Here is a 14,734-nt window from a genome sequence, read left to right as displayed (position 1 = left end):
AAAATTGGCAACTTGTAAATTGAGTAAATGATTAGCCTTTTCTCAGAGGACATGTTGAACTTTTAAAAAGTACTATAGTTTGGATTAAGTATTATGTTTTACTGGCATTGAGACCTTTTTATCGTGTCAATCTAATCCAATCTAATCTAATCTAATCGTGTTTTCATCATAGGAGGTGGTGAGAAAGCCCGAGCACTTCACATATCAAGAGGAAAACTATTGCCTAGAGAAAGAATTGACAATCTCATAGACCCAGGGTGGGTACACAGCCAATTGCTAACTCAGAGTGTTCTCTCTTCCATGGTACTTTATTAGACAGTCTTGTAAATCAGTCATTTTGAATTCTAGTTCTCACTGTAAGATTCAGCAACATGTGTTTATTGAGAGCCTAATATGTGTCAAGCACTGTTTCAGGTACTCTAGTGATATATGCGTGACCAAAACAGACACAGATCTTTGCCATACTGGAGTTTACATCATAGCAAGGGGAGACAGAAAACAACAGTAAACATTGTAACTTATGTAGTGTGTCAGTAAGTGATAAATGTCATCAGAAAAAGAAAAGGTAGCCAAGCGTAAAAGAGAGGAAGATGTGGGGCAAGTTGCAGTTTTTTGTTTTTTTTTTTGACACAGAGTCTCACTCTCTCACCCAGGCTGGAGTGCAGTGGTGAGATCTTGGCTCACTGCAACCTCCGCATCCTGGGTTCAAGCAATTCTCTGCCTCAGCCTCCCGAGCAGCTGGAATTACAGGCTCCTGCCACCACACTTGGCTAATTTTTGTATTTTTAGTAGAGACGGGGTTTCACCATCTTGACCAGACTGCTCTTGAACTCCTGACCTCGTGATTCACCCACCTTGACCTCCCAAAGTGCTGGGATTAAGGGTATGAGCCACCGTGCCTGGCCACAAGTTGCAGTTTTAAGGGGTGGTGCCAAGGTAGGCCTCATTGAGAAGGTGATGATTGAGCAAAGACTTGAAGGAGGAAAGAGAGAGAACATTGCAATTATCTGGGGAAAGAGTGTTACAGGCAGCAGGAACGGCCAGTGCCAGGGCCCTGAGGTGGGAGTGTGTCACATATCCTGGTATGCTCAAGGGGTAGCCAGGAGGCTGGGTGGTTGTGCTGGAGGGAGTGAGGGGAGAAGAGTAGGAGATGGGTCCGATCCTGTAGGGCCTTGTGGGTTATTGTAAAGGTTTTGGTTTTCACCATGGGAGAAATGGGGCGCTATTGTAGGGTTTGGAACAGGAGAAGATTATGATCTGACATAGTTTAAAAGAGTTATTCCAGCCGATGTGTCGTGAGTAGACGGGCAGCAGGAGTGGAAGCCCTGTGACCAGTTAGAGGGTGATTGTGGGGATTTGAGGCAGACGTGATGGGGACTTGGCCTAGGGTGGTGGTAGTGGTGGCAGTAGGAGTGCAGGGTTCTGGATGTGTTGTAAAGACAGAGCCAACCCAAAAGGATTCCCTGAAGGATTGGATATGGGATGCAAGGGGGAGAGGGGGTAAGTGAAAACTCCCAAAGTCTTTTTTCTCGTGGCACGTGCACCCACATCCAACCTGGAGACAAGCACTGTTAACACCTAATATATTATTCTTGTAGGCTGTTTATATGCATATATATATATCAGACACCTATTTTTTTTAAAACAAAAATGAAATCATACTAATGTGCTGTTTTGTAGCCAACCCTCTTTTTTCCCTCCTAATGTGTCTTGACCATGTAAGTAAGTGAGAGACAAACTAATGGTTAAGAGACTGGTCCCTGGGGGTAGACTGCTTATGGAGCTCCCAGCTCTGCTACTTACTATGTCACCTTAGACAAGTGACTTGATCTCTGTGTGTTTCAGTTTCCTCATCAGTAAATGAGGATCGTAATAGGGTCCATCTCAGAAGGTGGTTCTAAGGAGGACATGTGTGAGTGTTTCTTTTCTTTTTTTTTTGAGACAGAGTCTCTCTCTATTGCCCAGGCAGGCGTGCAGTGGCGCAATCTTGGCTCACTGCAACCCCTGCCTCCCAGGTTCAGGCGATTCTTCTGCCTCAGCTTCCCAAGTAGCTGGGACTACAGGTATGTGCCACCACACCCAGCTAATTTTTGTATTTTTAGTAGAGACAGGGTTTCACCATGTTGGACAGGATGGTTGCAATCTCTTGACCTAATGATCTACCCTCCTTGGCCTCCCAAAGTGCTGGGATTACAGGCGTGAGCCACTGCGCCCAGTCATGAGTGAGTGCTTCTAAAGCCCTTAGAAGAGAGCCTGGCACATGGAAAGGATTTATTTATTTATTTATTGAGATGGAGCCTTGCTCTGTTGCCCAAGCTGGAGTACAGTGGCGCGATTTCAGCTCACTGCAACCTCTGCCTCCCAAATTGAGGTGATTCTCCTACCCCAGCCTCCTGAGTAGCTGGGATTTACGGGCACGTGCCACCATGCCTGGCTAATTTTTTTTTTTTTTTTTTTTGTATTTTTAGTAGAGACAGGGTTTCACCACATTATCCAGGCTGGCCTCAAACTCCTGACCTGAGGTGATCCTCCTGTCTTGGCCTTCCAAAGTGCTGGGATTACAGGTGTGAGCCACTGCACCTGGCCATTTATTTGTTTTTTTGAGACAGCATCTCATTCCATTGCCCAGGCTGGAGTGTAGTAGCACAGTCACAGCTTACTACAGCCTTGATCTCCTGGACTCAAGTGATTCTTCCACCACAGCCTCCCAAGTAGTTGGGACCACGGGTGTTTGCCACCATGACCAGCTATGTTTTAAAAAAATTCTTTTTTGTAGAAACATGGTTTCACTATGTTGCTCAGGCTGGTCTTGAACTCCTGGGCTCAAGCAATCCACCCACATGAGACCCACAAAGTGCTAGGATTACAGGCGTGAGCCACCCCATCTAGCAACAAAAGTTTTAAACGACAGGGTCTCAGCTGGGTGTGATGGCCCATGCCTGTAACCCCAGCACTTTGGGAGGCCGAGGTGGGCAGATCACCTGAATTCAGGAGTTTGAGACCAGCCTGGCCAACATGGTGAAACCCCATCTCTACTAAAAATACAAAAAAATTAGCCCATCATGGTGGTGCGTGCTTGTAACTCCAGCTACTCGGGAGGCTGAGGCAGAATTGCTTGAATACAGGAGGTGGAGGTTGCAGTGAGCTGAGATCACACCTCTGCACTCCAGTCTGGGTGACAGAGCAAGACTCCATCTCCAAAAAAAAAAAAAAGAGAGAGAGAGAGAGAGACAGGGTCTTGCTATGTTGTCCAGGCTGGCCTCCAACTCTTGGGCTCAAACAAGCCTCTTGCCTCAGCCTCCTGAATAGTTGGATTATAAACTTGAGCCACTACACCCATGTTAGATTTTTAAAAATATATTTTATGTACAGCATGCTTATTTGAAACATTGTCTTATTAAGAAAAAATCATTTCCATGTGTAGCTGTTTAAATGTGTATTTTTTTTTATACAGAACATCCATTGATCTTTATTTGATTTGACAAAATTTGTATTATTAAGACACGTAACAAAATTTGAGCTTATACTGAATCTGACAAATTGAATTCTGTAGTATCTAGAATATCATATAAGAAATATCATGTGAGGGAAAAGAGAAGTACCACATGCAGATGCACCTGGCAAGGAGGGAACTGTATCTGCAGGTGAGGTCTAGAGTGTGCAGTGCATAAGAAAATCCTAGAGAAAATGCCATTCACTTACTTGGGTGAAATGTTTTTCTTTTGAGGGGGAAGAAGAGGTAGTAAAGAGGGGCAAGAATTCAAAGGCATATATATGCAAAATGGCCTCTCCATTTCAAAATGGTAATAAAAATATTTAAATCATGGCACTAGGGCACCTTTGAGGAAAAGAACATCTTAACCAGAGTAGGCTCGTTGCATAATTCTTTAGTAATATGTACAATTTTCAAGTAATTAAGCAGACTTAAAGGATAATTTCGTTTTGACAGCAGCTATGTATTTTTCTGCTTGCCCTCTGGAGCTTGATGTGTTTCAGCATCACAGGGACACTTTTCCACACATTTTCTAGGGAACAATCCCCTTATTCTTGAAACACCTTCTATAAAAGAATCATCAAGAATTTTGTCTCCATACAGCCAGTATTGTAAACCTCTTGTGGCTAAAACGAATTCCCCTTTTTGTAGCTGTATTCGAGGCTCTTCAGTGCAGGGGCTTGTGAAGAAGGTTTTGATTCCTTTATTCAAAGGATAGCAGGCACCACTATAATCTTCTATTACTTTATAGAGAACACTTCTGACTCTCTTACCTGCTTTTTGTTTCAACTGTTCTATTGTTAAGCTGTATTGGTGACAGCCGTCTCTTACTGGCCACTCAAGTCCATCTCCTTCAGGGACCCCTGACCATGTAAATACCTGTTTAAAGTTCCTCCATCTACTTCCTGTATCATAAGGAAAAACAGACTTCATCTAGTTGATAATATTGAATTCAGTCTTTAGCCTTCTCTTCAATCCATGATTCAGTAGAAGTTTTGTTTCTGAGAATTATTTTCATCTGCATAACAAACAACATCCCATCAGCTATGGTTGTTCCTAAAGCTAATCCCAAGGCAAACAAGGTGGCAGCAAATGCAGCTAATCCAAGTGGAACAATTGGAAGAGGATCTCTGCGGGCTGTACTCATGTCAGTCTTCACTGTGTTCCATCCGAAGGAGAGCCAATTATAAAGCTGTGTGTACATAGTCATCACAAAAATGAAAGCAGCATGGATACGATGCAGTGGTGCTAAAAGGAGAAGCAGTGTGAACGAAGCATGATTTTGGTAACCACAACAGTTGCTGATCCAAGGACAGTGAACGTCCATCTTCATCACACGTCTGTTAACACTTTCTGCAGTGATGTGAACCTGGTGCCTTGTATGCTTGGCAGACTTTACAATACTGGAGATACATGATATCCTGAGAAATTTCCAGTTTCCACCCCAGAGGGACAAAGCCCGGACCGACAAACATGGCATTGAAGTAATTATAAAGAATCATGACAGTCCAATTTATCAACATGATGAAATTCACACTTCTTCCAGTTGTATGTAAGGGCCAATACCGCAACACAGAGTCAATCATGGCCATTGTAGAACATATTGCTATAACACCAAGGGCTATGATGGGACCCTAGTGACACAGTCTCTTTAATTCTTGGAGATTTTCAAACTTGATAATGAACAGAATGTACCCATTTTGGCAAGGAAGAATGCCTTCCTACTTTTAAAGAATTATAGATTTCCTTTTTCTGTGCACACATTTCCATGTGCCACAAGTCCATGTGTGTTCTTTAACTGTCATGCCTTTGAGCTGTGAACTATTAACGCAGATTATGCCATTTTCACTGTCAGGCACCCAAAACTCTTTATCTTAACTAGGAGAATCCAGTATCTTGGTGTGAAACCCAACCTCAGTGTGGTCCCTGGTGTCCCCTCCTCAGCCATCGCATATCCGGGGCGGCCTGGGCTCACCTGGAACAGATTTTTTCCTCCTTGGATGACTCGATCATGGGCACTTCACTCCAGGACAAGCAGGCAGCACACCCCGGCCTTGAGAGGCTGGAGTGTGGGACCTGCTACGTGCCCCTCTGCCAGTGCCCTCGCTGTGACCTAAATGTGTATTTTTTAATGACGTTAATTCAAACGACCTCCTTTCTTCCCTTCAGGTCTCCATTTCTGGAATTATCCCAGTTTGCAGGTTACCAGTTATATGACAATGAGGAGGTACCAGGGGGTGGCATTATTACAGGCATTGGAAGAGTATCAGGGTGAGTATTCTACCTGTGTTTCATAATGTGGGTTAAGAAGAAGACTTTGATGAAGCACAGGCATCCAGCACTCACTTTGCATATTAGCATGCGATTTATATGCTATTTATATTATGTAGGACTGGCTGGGCACTGTGGCTCACACCTGTAATCCCAGCACTTTGGAAGTCCGAGGCAGGTGGATAACCTGAGGTCAAGAGTTTGAGATCAGGCTGGCCAGCATGGTGAAACCTCATGTCTACTAAAAATACAAAAATAAGCTGGCATGGTGGTACATGCCTGTAATCCCAGCTACTTGGGGAGGCTGAGATAGGAGAATCATTTGAACCCAGGAGGCGGAGGTTGCAGTGAGCCAAGATCATGCCAGTGTTCTCCAGTCTGGGCAACAGAGCAAGACTCTGTTTCAAAAGAAAAAAAAAGATTTCTTTCCATTGAGACAAGGGCAAGGAAGGAGACCAGTCTTTATCTTTTCACTAGAGATGCTCTAGTATTGGATATTATGGCTGAAAAAAGTTCAGTCATTTAATAGGTATAAAGTAGCACTTAATTATGAATTCTATTTTCCTTTTTTGTTGTTTTAGAGTTGGTTTCTTGCTCTGTTGCTTAGGCTAATCTCAAACTTCTGGGCTCAAATGATCTTGAATATAGGCCAGCACATCATTATAATTTTATTTTGAGTTGGGGTCTTACTTTGTCACCCAGGCTGAAGTACAGTGGCATGATCATAGCTTACTGTAGCCTTGAACCCCTGGCATCAAGTGATCCTTCTACCTTGACCTCCCAAAGTGCTGGGATTACAAACATGAGCCATTGCCCTGGCCTTCATTATAGTTCAAAGTGATCTTTGCATAAAAAGTCTTGTTGAACAGTTTACATCATCACCATTCTTTCTCTGACAAATGACAGATGAGCTGAGTTTTGCTCAAATTAAGCGAAAAAGAGAATGTATTGATTTTCTTATCTGGTAAGTCTGGACATAGCTGGATCTGGGAGCTCAAATGATCTTAGGTATTATTAGGTCCCAGGCTGTTTTCTGCTCCTGGCCCTGACTTTCTGTATGTCAGCTTTGTTCCTAGGCAGGCTCTCTCAATCCAGAGGCAGTGATGGTCATAGGCAGTTCCTGGTTTATGTTCTATAAGTTTAGCAGCTGCAGTGGAAGGCAAGATTCTAAGTGCTTAGGCTTAGAGGCTGTCCCATTGCTGAGCCTCAGTGGGAACTCTGAGTAGAAAGGCCTGGCCCCTGTGCCTCTCTTTAAAGTGGGCGCTGGGGTCAGTCCTACTTGACCCACCTGGATTGAAGGTTAGAGGTAGTTTCTGAAAGTTTAGTTTTGTTGCAAGCGATGAAAATCAGCTAATCAACACTGGTCATTAGAGAAATGCAAATCAAAACCATACTGAGATACTATCTCACGCCAGTTAGAATGATGATCATTAAAAAGTCAGGAAACAGCTGGGCACGGTGGCTCACGCCTGTAATCCCAGCACTTTGGGAGGCTGAGGTGGGCAGATCACCTAGGTCAGGAGTTCGAGACCAGCCTGACCAATATGGTGAAACCCCATCTTAAAAAATAAATTAATTAAAAAAAAAAAAAGTCAGGAAACAACAGATGCTGGAGAGGATGTGGAGAAATAGAAACCTTTTTGCATTGTAAATTAGTTCAACCATTGTGGAAGACAGTGTGGCAATTCCTTAAGGATCTAGAACCAGAAATAACATTTGATCCAGCAATCCCATTACTAGATATATACCCAAAGGATTATAAATAATTCTACTATAAAGACACATGCACATATATGTTTATTGCAGCACCGTTCACAATAGCAAAGACTTGGAAACAATGCAAAGACTAGGAACCAACCCAAATGCCCATCAAGGATAGACTGGATAAAGAAAATGTGGCACATAAACACCGTGGAATACTATGCAGCCACAAAGAATGAGTTCCTGTCCTTTGTAGGGACATGGATGAAGCTGGAAACCATCATTTTCAGCAAACTAACACAGGAACAGAAAAACCAAACACTGTATGTTCTCACTCATAAGTGGGAGTTGAACAATGAGAACACATGGACACTGGGAGGGAAACATCACACGCAGTGGGGCCTGTCAGGGGATGGGGGCCTAGGGGAGGATAGCATTCGGAGAAATACCTAATGTAGATGACGGGTTGATGGGTGCAGCAAACCACCATGGCATGTATATACCTATGTACAACCTGCACATTCGGTACGTGTATCCCAGAACTTAAAGTATAATAAAAAAAAACCTTTAGTTTTGTTATCTAAATAATAGATACTGGGTAGGCAAAACCAATAGATATGCAATCTAGTCTTTTTGTGGGCCAATTTGATTTCTCATTCTGTAACATCTGTAACCTTTAATAGACAAGCTGATATGGCTGTGTCTCTTGTCCATAGTCACATATCCAGCAAGTGGCAGAGCCAGAATTTCAGCCTAACTTTGTCTGACCTCACAGCCTGACCTCTCTCCAGTCCCAGAGCTTCTTAAACTTTCTAGCATAGCACCCCCAGTGGTAGGAAGTGTGAGCACACACTCTGGAGAGTGGTTATAGCCCAGCAACCTACGATAAGCTTACATTTCCGTTGAAGTCTAGTTTGTTTACTGTTAAATCATTAAAAGTGTGCCTTCTATTCTATAAAATGTCTATTGAAGTACAGGAAAAGGTTTGTTATGACCTAGGGAATAAAATCGATGCTCAAAGAAGAGTGCTGTTTGTCTTGTGGTGAGCCATGCTGGCCACGTTTCCTAATATGAAGCCCAACACTCCCCTGTGCTGGGTGCGCAGATGCTGTTCTTTTTTTTTTTTTTTTTTTTGAGACGGGGTTTCACTTACGTTACCTAGGCTGGAGTGCAATGGCGCGATCTCGGCTCACCGCAACCTCCGCCTCCTGGGTTCAGGCAATTCTCCTGCCTCAGCCTCCTGAGTAGCTGGGATTACAGGCAAGCACCACCATGCCCAGCTAATTTTTTGTATTTTTAGTAGAGACTGGGTTTCACCATGTTGACCAGGATGGTCTCGATCTCTTGACCTCGTGATCCACCCGCCTCGGCCTCCCAAAGTGCTGGGATTACAGGCTTGAGCCACCGCGCCCGGCCGCAGATGCTGTTCTCAACTTTATTTTCAGCAGGGATTTAATGAGTCGCTCTTTAGAGTTGTAGGCAGTATAAAGCGAGGTAACACAAACATCACAAACATAAAGAAGATTGAATTTTGTAAAGAGCACACTGTTGTCATCTGAGATTTCAAGGGAACCTCTGACCTTAAGTTTTCCTACCAGTGCTGTGAAGTTTGCCCAGCCAGCCGTGGTTGTCGGCCATCCTGGTCTTCGTGACTCATACCCAATAAACTGGTTTTGGTGAGAAAGGGCACTGTTGATGACTCCTTATACCTTTCATGTGTTTTTAGTATATTATTTTAGAGTTTGCATTCATTGTGACTTCAGGCAAGATAAATGTTACTATATTTTAGACTACTTTTAGTTTTGTAGAAAACCATGGGGCTGTAAGGTTCAAGAACTTTGGAAAATACAAAAAATAAATCTTAGTACTCTTGACAGGTCAGTTTCCATTTTTGCAAATTACCCTCCTAAAAGGAAATTTTGAAGGTTTATTATGAGGGAATTCTTTTCCCTTGAGACTTGTTTTCTCATTATCATCATCTTGTTAGGACCCTTTCATCCAAAGAGCCATTATGACACATGGGTTAGGTTGTTAGTTTTCTATTACTAATCTAGGACTGATGACTCTTTAAAAGTCAAGTATGAGTTTGTAAACTTGTTAAAAGCAATCTTTTTGTATTACATAAATGAATATGTGAACTGTGATTAAAGCGTGCATTTATGTCCTAAGATTATTGTCTGCTAATGGTTGTGAATAGTGATGCGTACTGGAAGTTGAAAGTTGTATTGGAGTGTCTCATAATGAGTGTACTTAATTTTAAAGAAATCTTTTAAATTCTTTTAAAATCTTTTAAATTCTCTCTCCAATGAAATTTCTGCCTTTCAGAGTAGAATGCATGATTCTTGCCAACGATCCCACTGTCAAAGGAGGTACCTACTACCCAGTGACTGTGAAAAAACAATTACGGGCACAAGAAATTGCCATGCAGAACAGGCTCCCCTGCATCTACTTGGGCAAGTTACAAAAGTTGTAAAATAAACTATGATTAGCTGGTAAAATGCAAGACCGTTTGGAAGGCTGTATGTATCACATTAGGGATGGATATTTTAAAAACCTGTTAATTTCTTCCATAATTATAAAGGAAACACAGGTTCTTTGCTGAAAACTCTGGGGGAAAGTAAATAAGAACTGTTCGTAATAGTGCATAATACTCAAACATGGTGATGCCTGCCAGTTTTTTCTCTACACATTGTGTGTGTGTTTTTTTTGTTCTCTAGATTCTGTTTCTCTTTTAACCATTATGGATTCAAACTATGAGAAAAATAATAACCAATGTTTGTAGTCTCTTGAATGCCAGGTATTGTGTTAAATGTGCAAGTATTTTATAATTTGAGCAGATATAATTTAAAGTAAATTTAATTTCCAATGAAGGTAAATTTATATTTGAAATTAAAATACATTTAAATTAAAGAACCTGAAAGCAAAGCAGTTTAAAATAGGCCTTTCCTGGATATTGGATTAGTCTGGAAATTTCCAACATAGGTTTTCATTTATGCAGGTATTTGAATGGGTACTGATGTAGAGGTATTTTTTGTTTTTGTTTTTTTCTGTGAAATTGGATTTACCTCGTTACCTCACAATATGAACTGCTCTGCACATAGAGAAAATAGCAAATGAAGCCCAGCTGCTTGCAGGTGCTGTGCCGGTCACCATAGGGGACACAGTGAGGAGGATTTTGTTGTCTCTGTCTTAATGAATTGTGAGCCCATAATGAATTGAAGACAGCATATAATGTGCAGCCAACAAAAGACTTAATGGTTGCAGATTCTGAACTAGTGCTTTCTATACATTTTTCAGGTCCTCCTAATATATGATATGGCTACTTTTGTTATCTTCATTTCATGGATAAGGAAACCAAGGCATAGGATGGCTAGGAAACACACCTGTAATCATACAGCTATGAAGTAATGAGCTACCCTTTAAACTCAGCTAACATATGTACCCACCACTCCAGTTTACAATAAAAACAGCATCAGAAGGCAATATATATAAATTGTCATATGAATTCTGTAGATTGCTTTTGTATTGATTTAGAAGAAGGAAAGGTACTTTTCCACTTTCACTTTTCAAGAATTTATGATGTTTCTGGGGCTTTAGCTGGCCCTCAAAGGAGATAATGGTATAAACATTTCAAGGAAAATTTTGCAGAGGTAGGAAAGCCTAATGGGTTTGGAGCAATGAATCCTTTTGGCTGCATTTGGGGTTTGGAGAATGAGGCTCTGTAATAGTTTAGAAAGACAGGCCAAGGTTTTTGTAAATGTGATCAAAAACCGATATTGTCATTGATACCAGTTTTCCTCTGTGTAGCACATTTTGTTCATAGAGATGCTTGTTTTTCTCATTTTCCTTGTCCTCAGTTGATTCGGGAGGGGCATACTTACCTCGACAAGCAGAAGTGTTTGCAGATCGAGACCACTTTGGCCGTACGTTCTATAATCAGGCAATTATGTCTTCTCAAAATATTGCACAGGTAATTTTTCATTAACGAAGTATACAGTGGTGCGTTTTACTCCAAATGTCTTTACTAATTAGGTATCCTGGGATGGCTTGAAAGTAAAACAATTTAATACAAAATCTAATCTTTTTCCACAGAGAAGATCTTAAGGTTCTCTCCAGTTAGAACCTTTTATTAACTGTAGGAATACTCCTGTATTGTAATATGATTATTAAAACAGGCTTCAAAAAGGAAAACAGAGTTTAAAAAGAAAGGGCTCCAGTAATTCCTTTTCTAGGGCTCCACCCTGCAGAAACTCCAATATATGTAGGAACAGACACTTAGAAGAAGAGTTCATGGCCAGGCACGGTGGCTCGTGCCTGCAATCCCAGCACTTTGGGAGGCTGAAGTGAGAGGATCACTAGAGCCCAGGAGTGAGAGACCAGCCTGGGCAGCATAGGGAGACCCTGTCTCTACAAAAAAAAAAAAAATTAGCTGAGTGTGGTGTGGCCCATGCCTGTGGCTCCAGCTTTTGGGAGACTGAGGTAGGAGGATCACTTGAGCCTGGGAGTTTGAGGCTACAGTGAGCTGTGGTTGTGCAGCTGCACTCCAGCCTGGGCAATAGAATGAGACCCTGTCTCCAAAAAAGAAAAGAAAAGAAGAAAAGAAAAGTTTATTGTAGCATTGTTAGAGCAAAAGTTAGATAATAACTTGTCTGTTAATGGGAGATTAATAATACAGTTTTTAGCTGTTAAAAGGAATGAACTACAATTGCATCTGTCAACATAAGTCTCAGAAAGTAGGCTGAGTAAAACAATAGTCACCCAGGCTAGAGTTCAGTGGCACACTCTTGGGTCACTGCTGCCTCCCAGGCTCAAAGGATTCTCCTGCCTTAGCCTCCCAAGTAGCTGGCACTATAGGCCCATGCCACCAGACCAGCTAATTTTTATATTTTCAGTAGAGATGAGGTTTTACCATGTTGCCCAGCCTGGTCTTGAACTCCTGAGGTAAAGTGATCTGCCCTCCTTGGTCTCCCAAAGTGCTGGGATTACAGGTATGAGCCACTGTGCCCGAGCCACTGTACCCAGGCCAGACTCCATCTTTTAAAAATGAAAAAAATAATTTTTTTAGTCTGCTTGTTTATCTTCTCATACCAAAATCATCTTGATACCTTTTCTTTAAAGGAAAAAAAAAAGCACCAAAATGATGCCAAAAGATAAAGACCTTTTCTAGCTTCTGCTGTTTTTGTAGCTTTTCTCTCTCCTTGGGGGTGGCTACATTTTTTTTTTCCCCTTGAGATGGAGTCTCGCTCTGTTGTCCAGGTTAGAGTTCAGTGGCACAAACTTGGCTCACTACAGTCTCCACATCCTGGGTTTAGCAACTCTCCTGCCTCAGCCTCTTGAGTAGCTGGGACTACAGGCATGCACCACCATGCCTGACTAACTCTTTTATATTTTTAGTAGAGGTGAGGTTTCACTATGTTGGCCAGGCTGGCCTTGAACTCCAGACCTCAGGTGATCCACCTGCCTCGGCCTCCCGGAGTGCTAGGATCATAAGCCTGAGCCACTGTGCCTAGCCATCATTCTTGAGGATTGGCACAGGTCTTCATTTCTGACTGCTCACTCACTCCTTCAAACCTCCGTGCCCTATGAGAGTTTCACCAGCGTAGAGACCAGATTGTCACTCTGCACAGCCTCTTGGTATCATCATTTTTTCCTTTCCTGAAATTCCGCTTATGCTTCATGCCACTGGGTTTCCCTTATTAATTTAAGCGATTTAGCCAGATCTCATGTTATTACCTGTCATCTCCCTGATCTTTCTCTAGTCTTGACACCCTCTCCCTCTCCTCTTCTAAACCTCAGGGGTTCTGCTCTCTCAGTCGATTTCCTGCTGGTACCTTAGTGTGAAATAATAAATATATACACATTGATCTCTGCTCCCAGTTCCAGGAACAGAGCTCGTAAAACCCTCATAAGTTTCTGAACAGTAGGGGTATGAGGAGACACTTCTGTTCCAATATTTGGTGTCTGCCCCAGTTCCTGAGACAGAGTTTCTAATTCCATTGTACATAGGGGTGCTAGCAGAATCTTTTGTTCTGTGATTTGGTCTTTGACACCCGTTCTTGTCACCGAGCTCCAAAATCCCTTGTAATTTCATGAGTGATAGGAATATCTTTTGTTCTAATGAGGTGACTCTTAGTGGGCTCCTGGATGGTGCTGGTCACCAGAAGGACCAAGCCATGACTGTGAACTTGGAGCTTTCAGTTCCAGCCCTATCCTCCAGGGAGAGAGAGGGACTGGGGATTGAGTTAATAACTGATCATGCCTCTGTGATGAAGCCTCCATAAAAATCTTTAAACTCTGGTGTTTGGAGAGCATTTGAACTGGCAGACTCATCCAAGTGCCAGGAAGATGGTGCATTCCAACCCTATGGGGACAGAAGCTCCAGTACTCAAGACCTTTCTAGACTCACCCTATGTGTCTCTTCATCTGGCTGTTCATCTGTATCTTCTGATTTCCTTATTAACCATTAAATGTAAGTTAAGTGTTTCCCTGAGTCCTATGGGCCACTCTAGCAAATTAATCAAGCCCAAGGAGGAGGAGTGGCAGCCCCAGTTTAGTCAGTCAGAAACGTAGGTGACAGCCTGCTCCTTGTGATTGGCATCTGAAGTGGGGGCCATCTTGTAGGACTGAGCCGTCAGTCTGTGGGATCTGATGTGCCTCTAGGTAGACAGTGTAAGAACGCAAATGGATTAGAGGACAGCTGGTGTCTGCTGGAGAACTGCTTGGAGTGTGGAGAAATACCCCCACATATCTGGTGTCAGAGGCATTGAGTGACTGTGTCAGAGAGTAGGAAAAACACTTCTTCCTCTGTCTTTTCAGACTTAGGCTCAAACTAGACACTGAACACACATTAGCTTCCCCTACTCATTCACCTCAGTTCCCATCTACAGCTAGCACTACCTTGCTCTTTCCCTGAGACTTGATGCTATCCTTGGCTCTTTTCTCTGCATTTCCCCTTACTTAATCCTTTTAGGTGAAACATATACATCTTTGTCATTTTTGTATCCCCGTTAGTTGCACTAATGCTGGGCACAAAGTCAGCACATCCTAAGCCTTTGCTGAATATGCTGATGAGCCCTGTTGGTTTCACCTTTGGGTAGGTCCTCTCCACTCCGTTCCTACTGTCACTCCTGGAGGTAGCTCAGGCCGTTGTTACCACTGCAGTGTGGCTCTAGCCTCGCCTGCCTGCCTTGTCTGTCCTTTCCCATACAGTGTACACGAGCTGCAAGGTCATTCTTTATGTTCCTTACGTGGCTCCCCTGTTACCAATTA

At 42.6% G+C, this 14,734-nt stretch overlaps 1 protein-coding gene and 1 pseudogene across 2 annotated transcripts in view; one reads left to right on the top strand and one right to left on the bottom strand.

Annotated features, from left to right (window-relative positions):
* The window catches only part of MCCC2 (methylcrotonoyl-CoA carboxylase 2), a 72,404-nt gene that overhangs the window by 10,030 nt on the left and 47,640 nt on the right, over positions 1-14,734 (top strand). Inside the window, exons 3-6 of the mRNA XM_032278835.1 lie at positions 173-257; positions 5,663-5,764; positions 9,791-9,918; positions 11,323-11,435. Of these exons, the coding sequence (XP_032134726.1) occupies positions 173-257; positions 5,663-5,764; positions 9,791-9,918; positions 11,323-11,435 (428 nt within the window). The remainder of the gene's footprint in view (positions 1-172; positions 258-5,662; positions 5,765-9,790; positions 9,919-11,322; positions 11,436-14,734) is intronic.
* Positions 3,440-5,654, bottom strand: LOC116552155 (annotated as a pseudogene). The gene has a single exon (XR_004269249.1). The product of XR_004269249.1 is annotated as a palmitoyltransferase ZDHHC6 pseudogene (transcript).

This window comes from Sapajus apella, unplaced genomic scaffold, assembly GCF_009761245.1.
Source record: "Sapajus apella isolate SASKATOON/1434 unplaced genomic scaffold, GSC_monkey_1.0 scaffold1, whole genome shotgun sequence".
Classification (NCBI taxonomy): Eukaryota; Metazoa; Chordata; class Mammalia; order Primates; family Cebidae; genus Sapajus; species Sapajus apella.
This window is presented reverse-complemented; position numbering and strand designations above follow the sequence as displayed.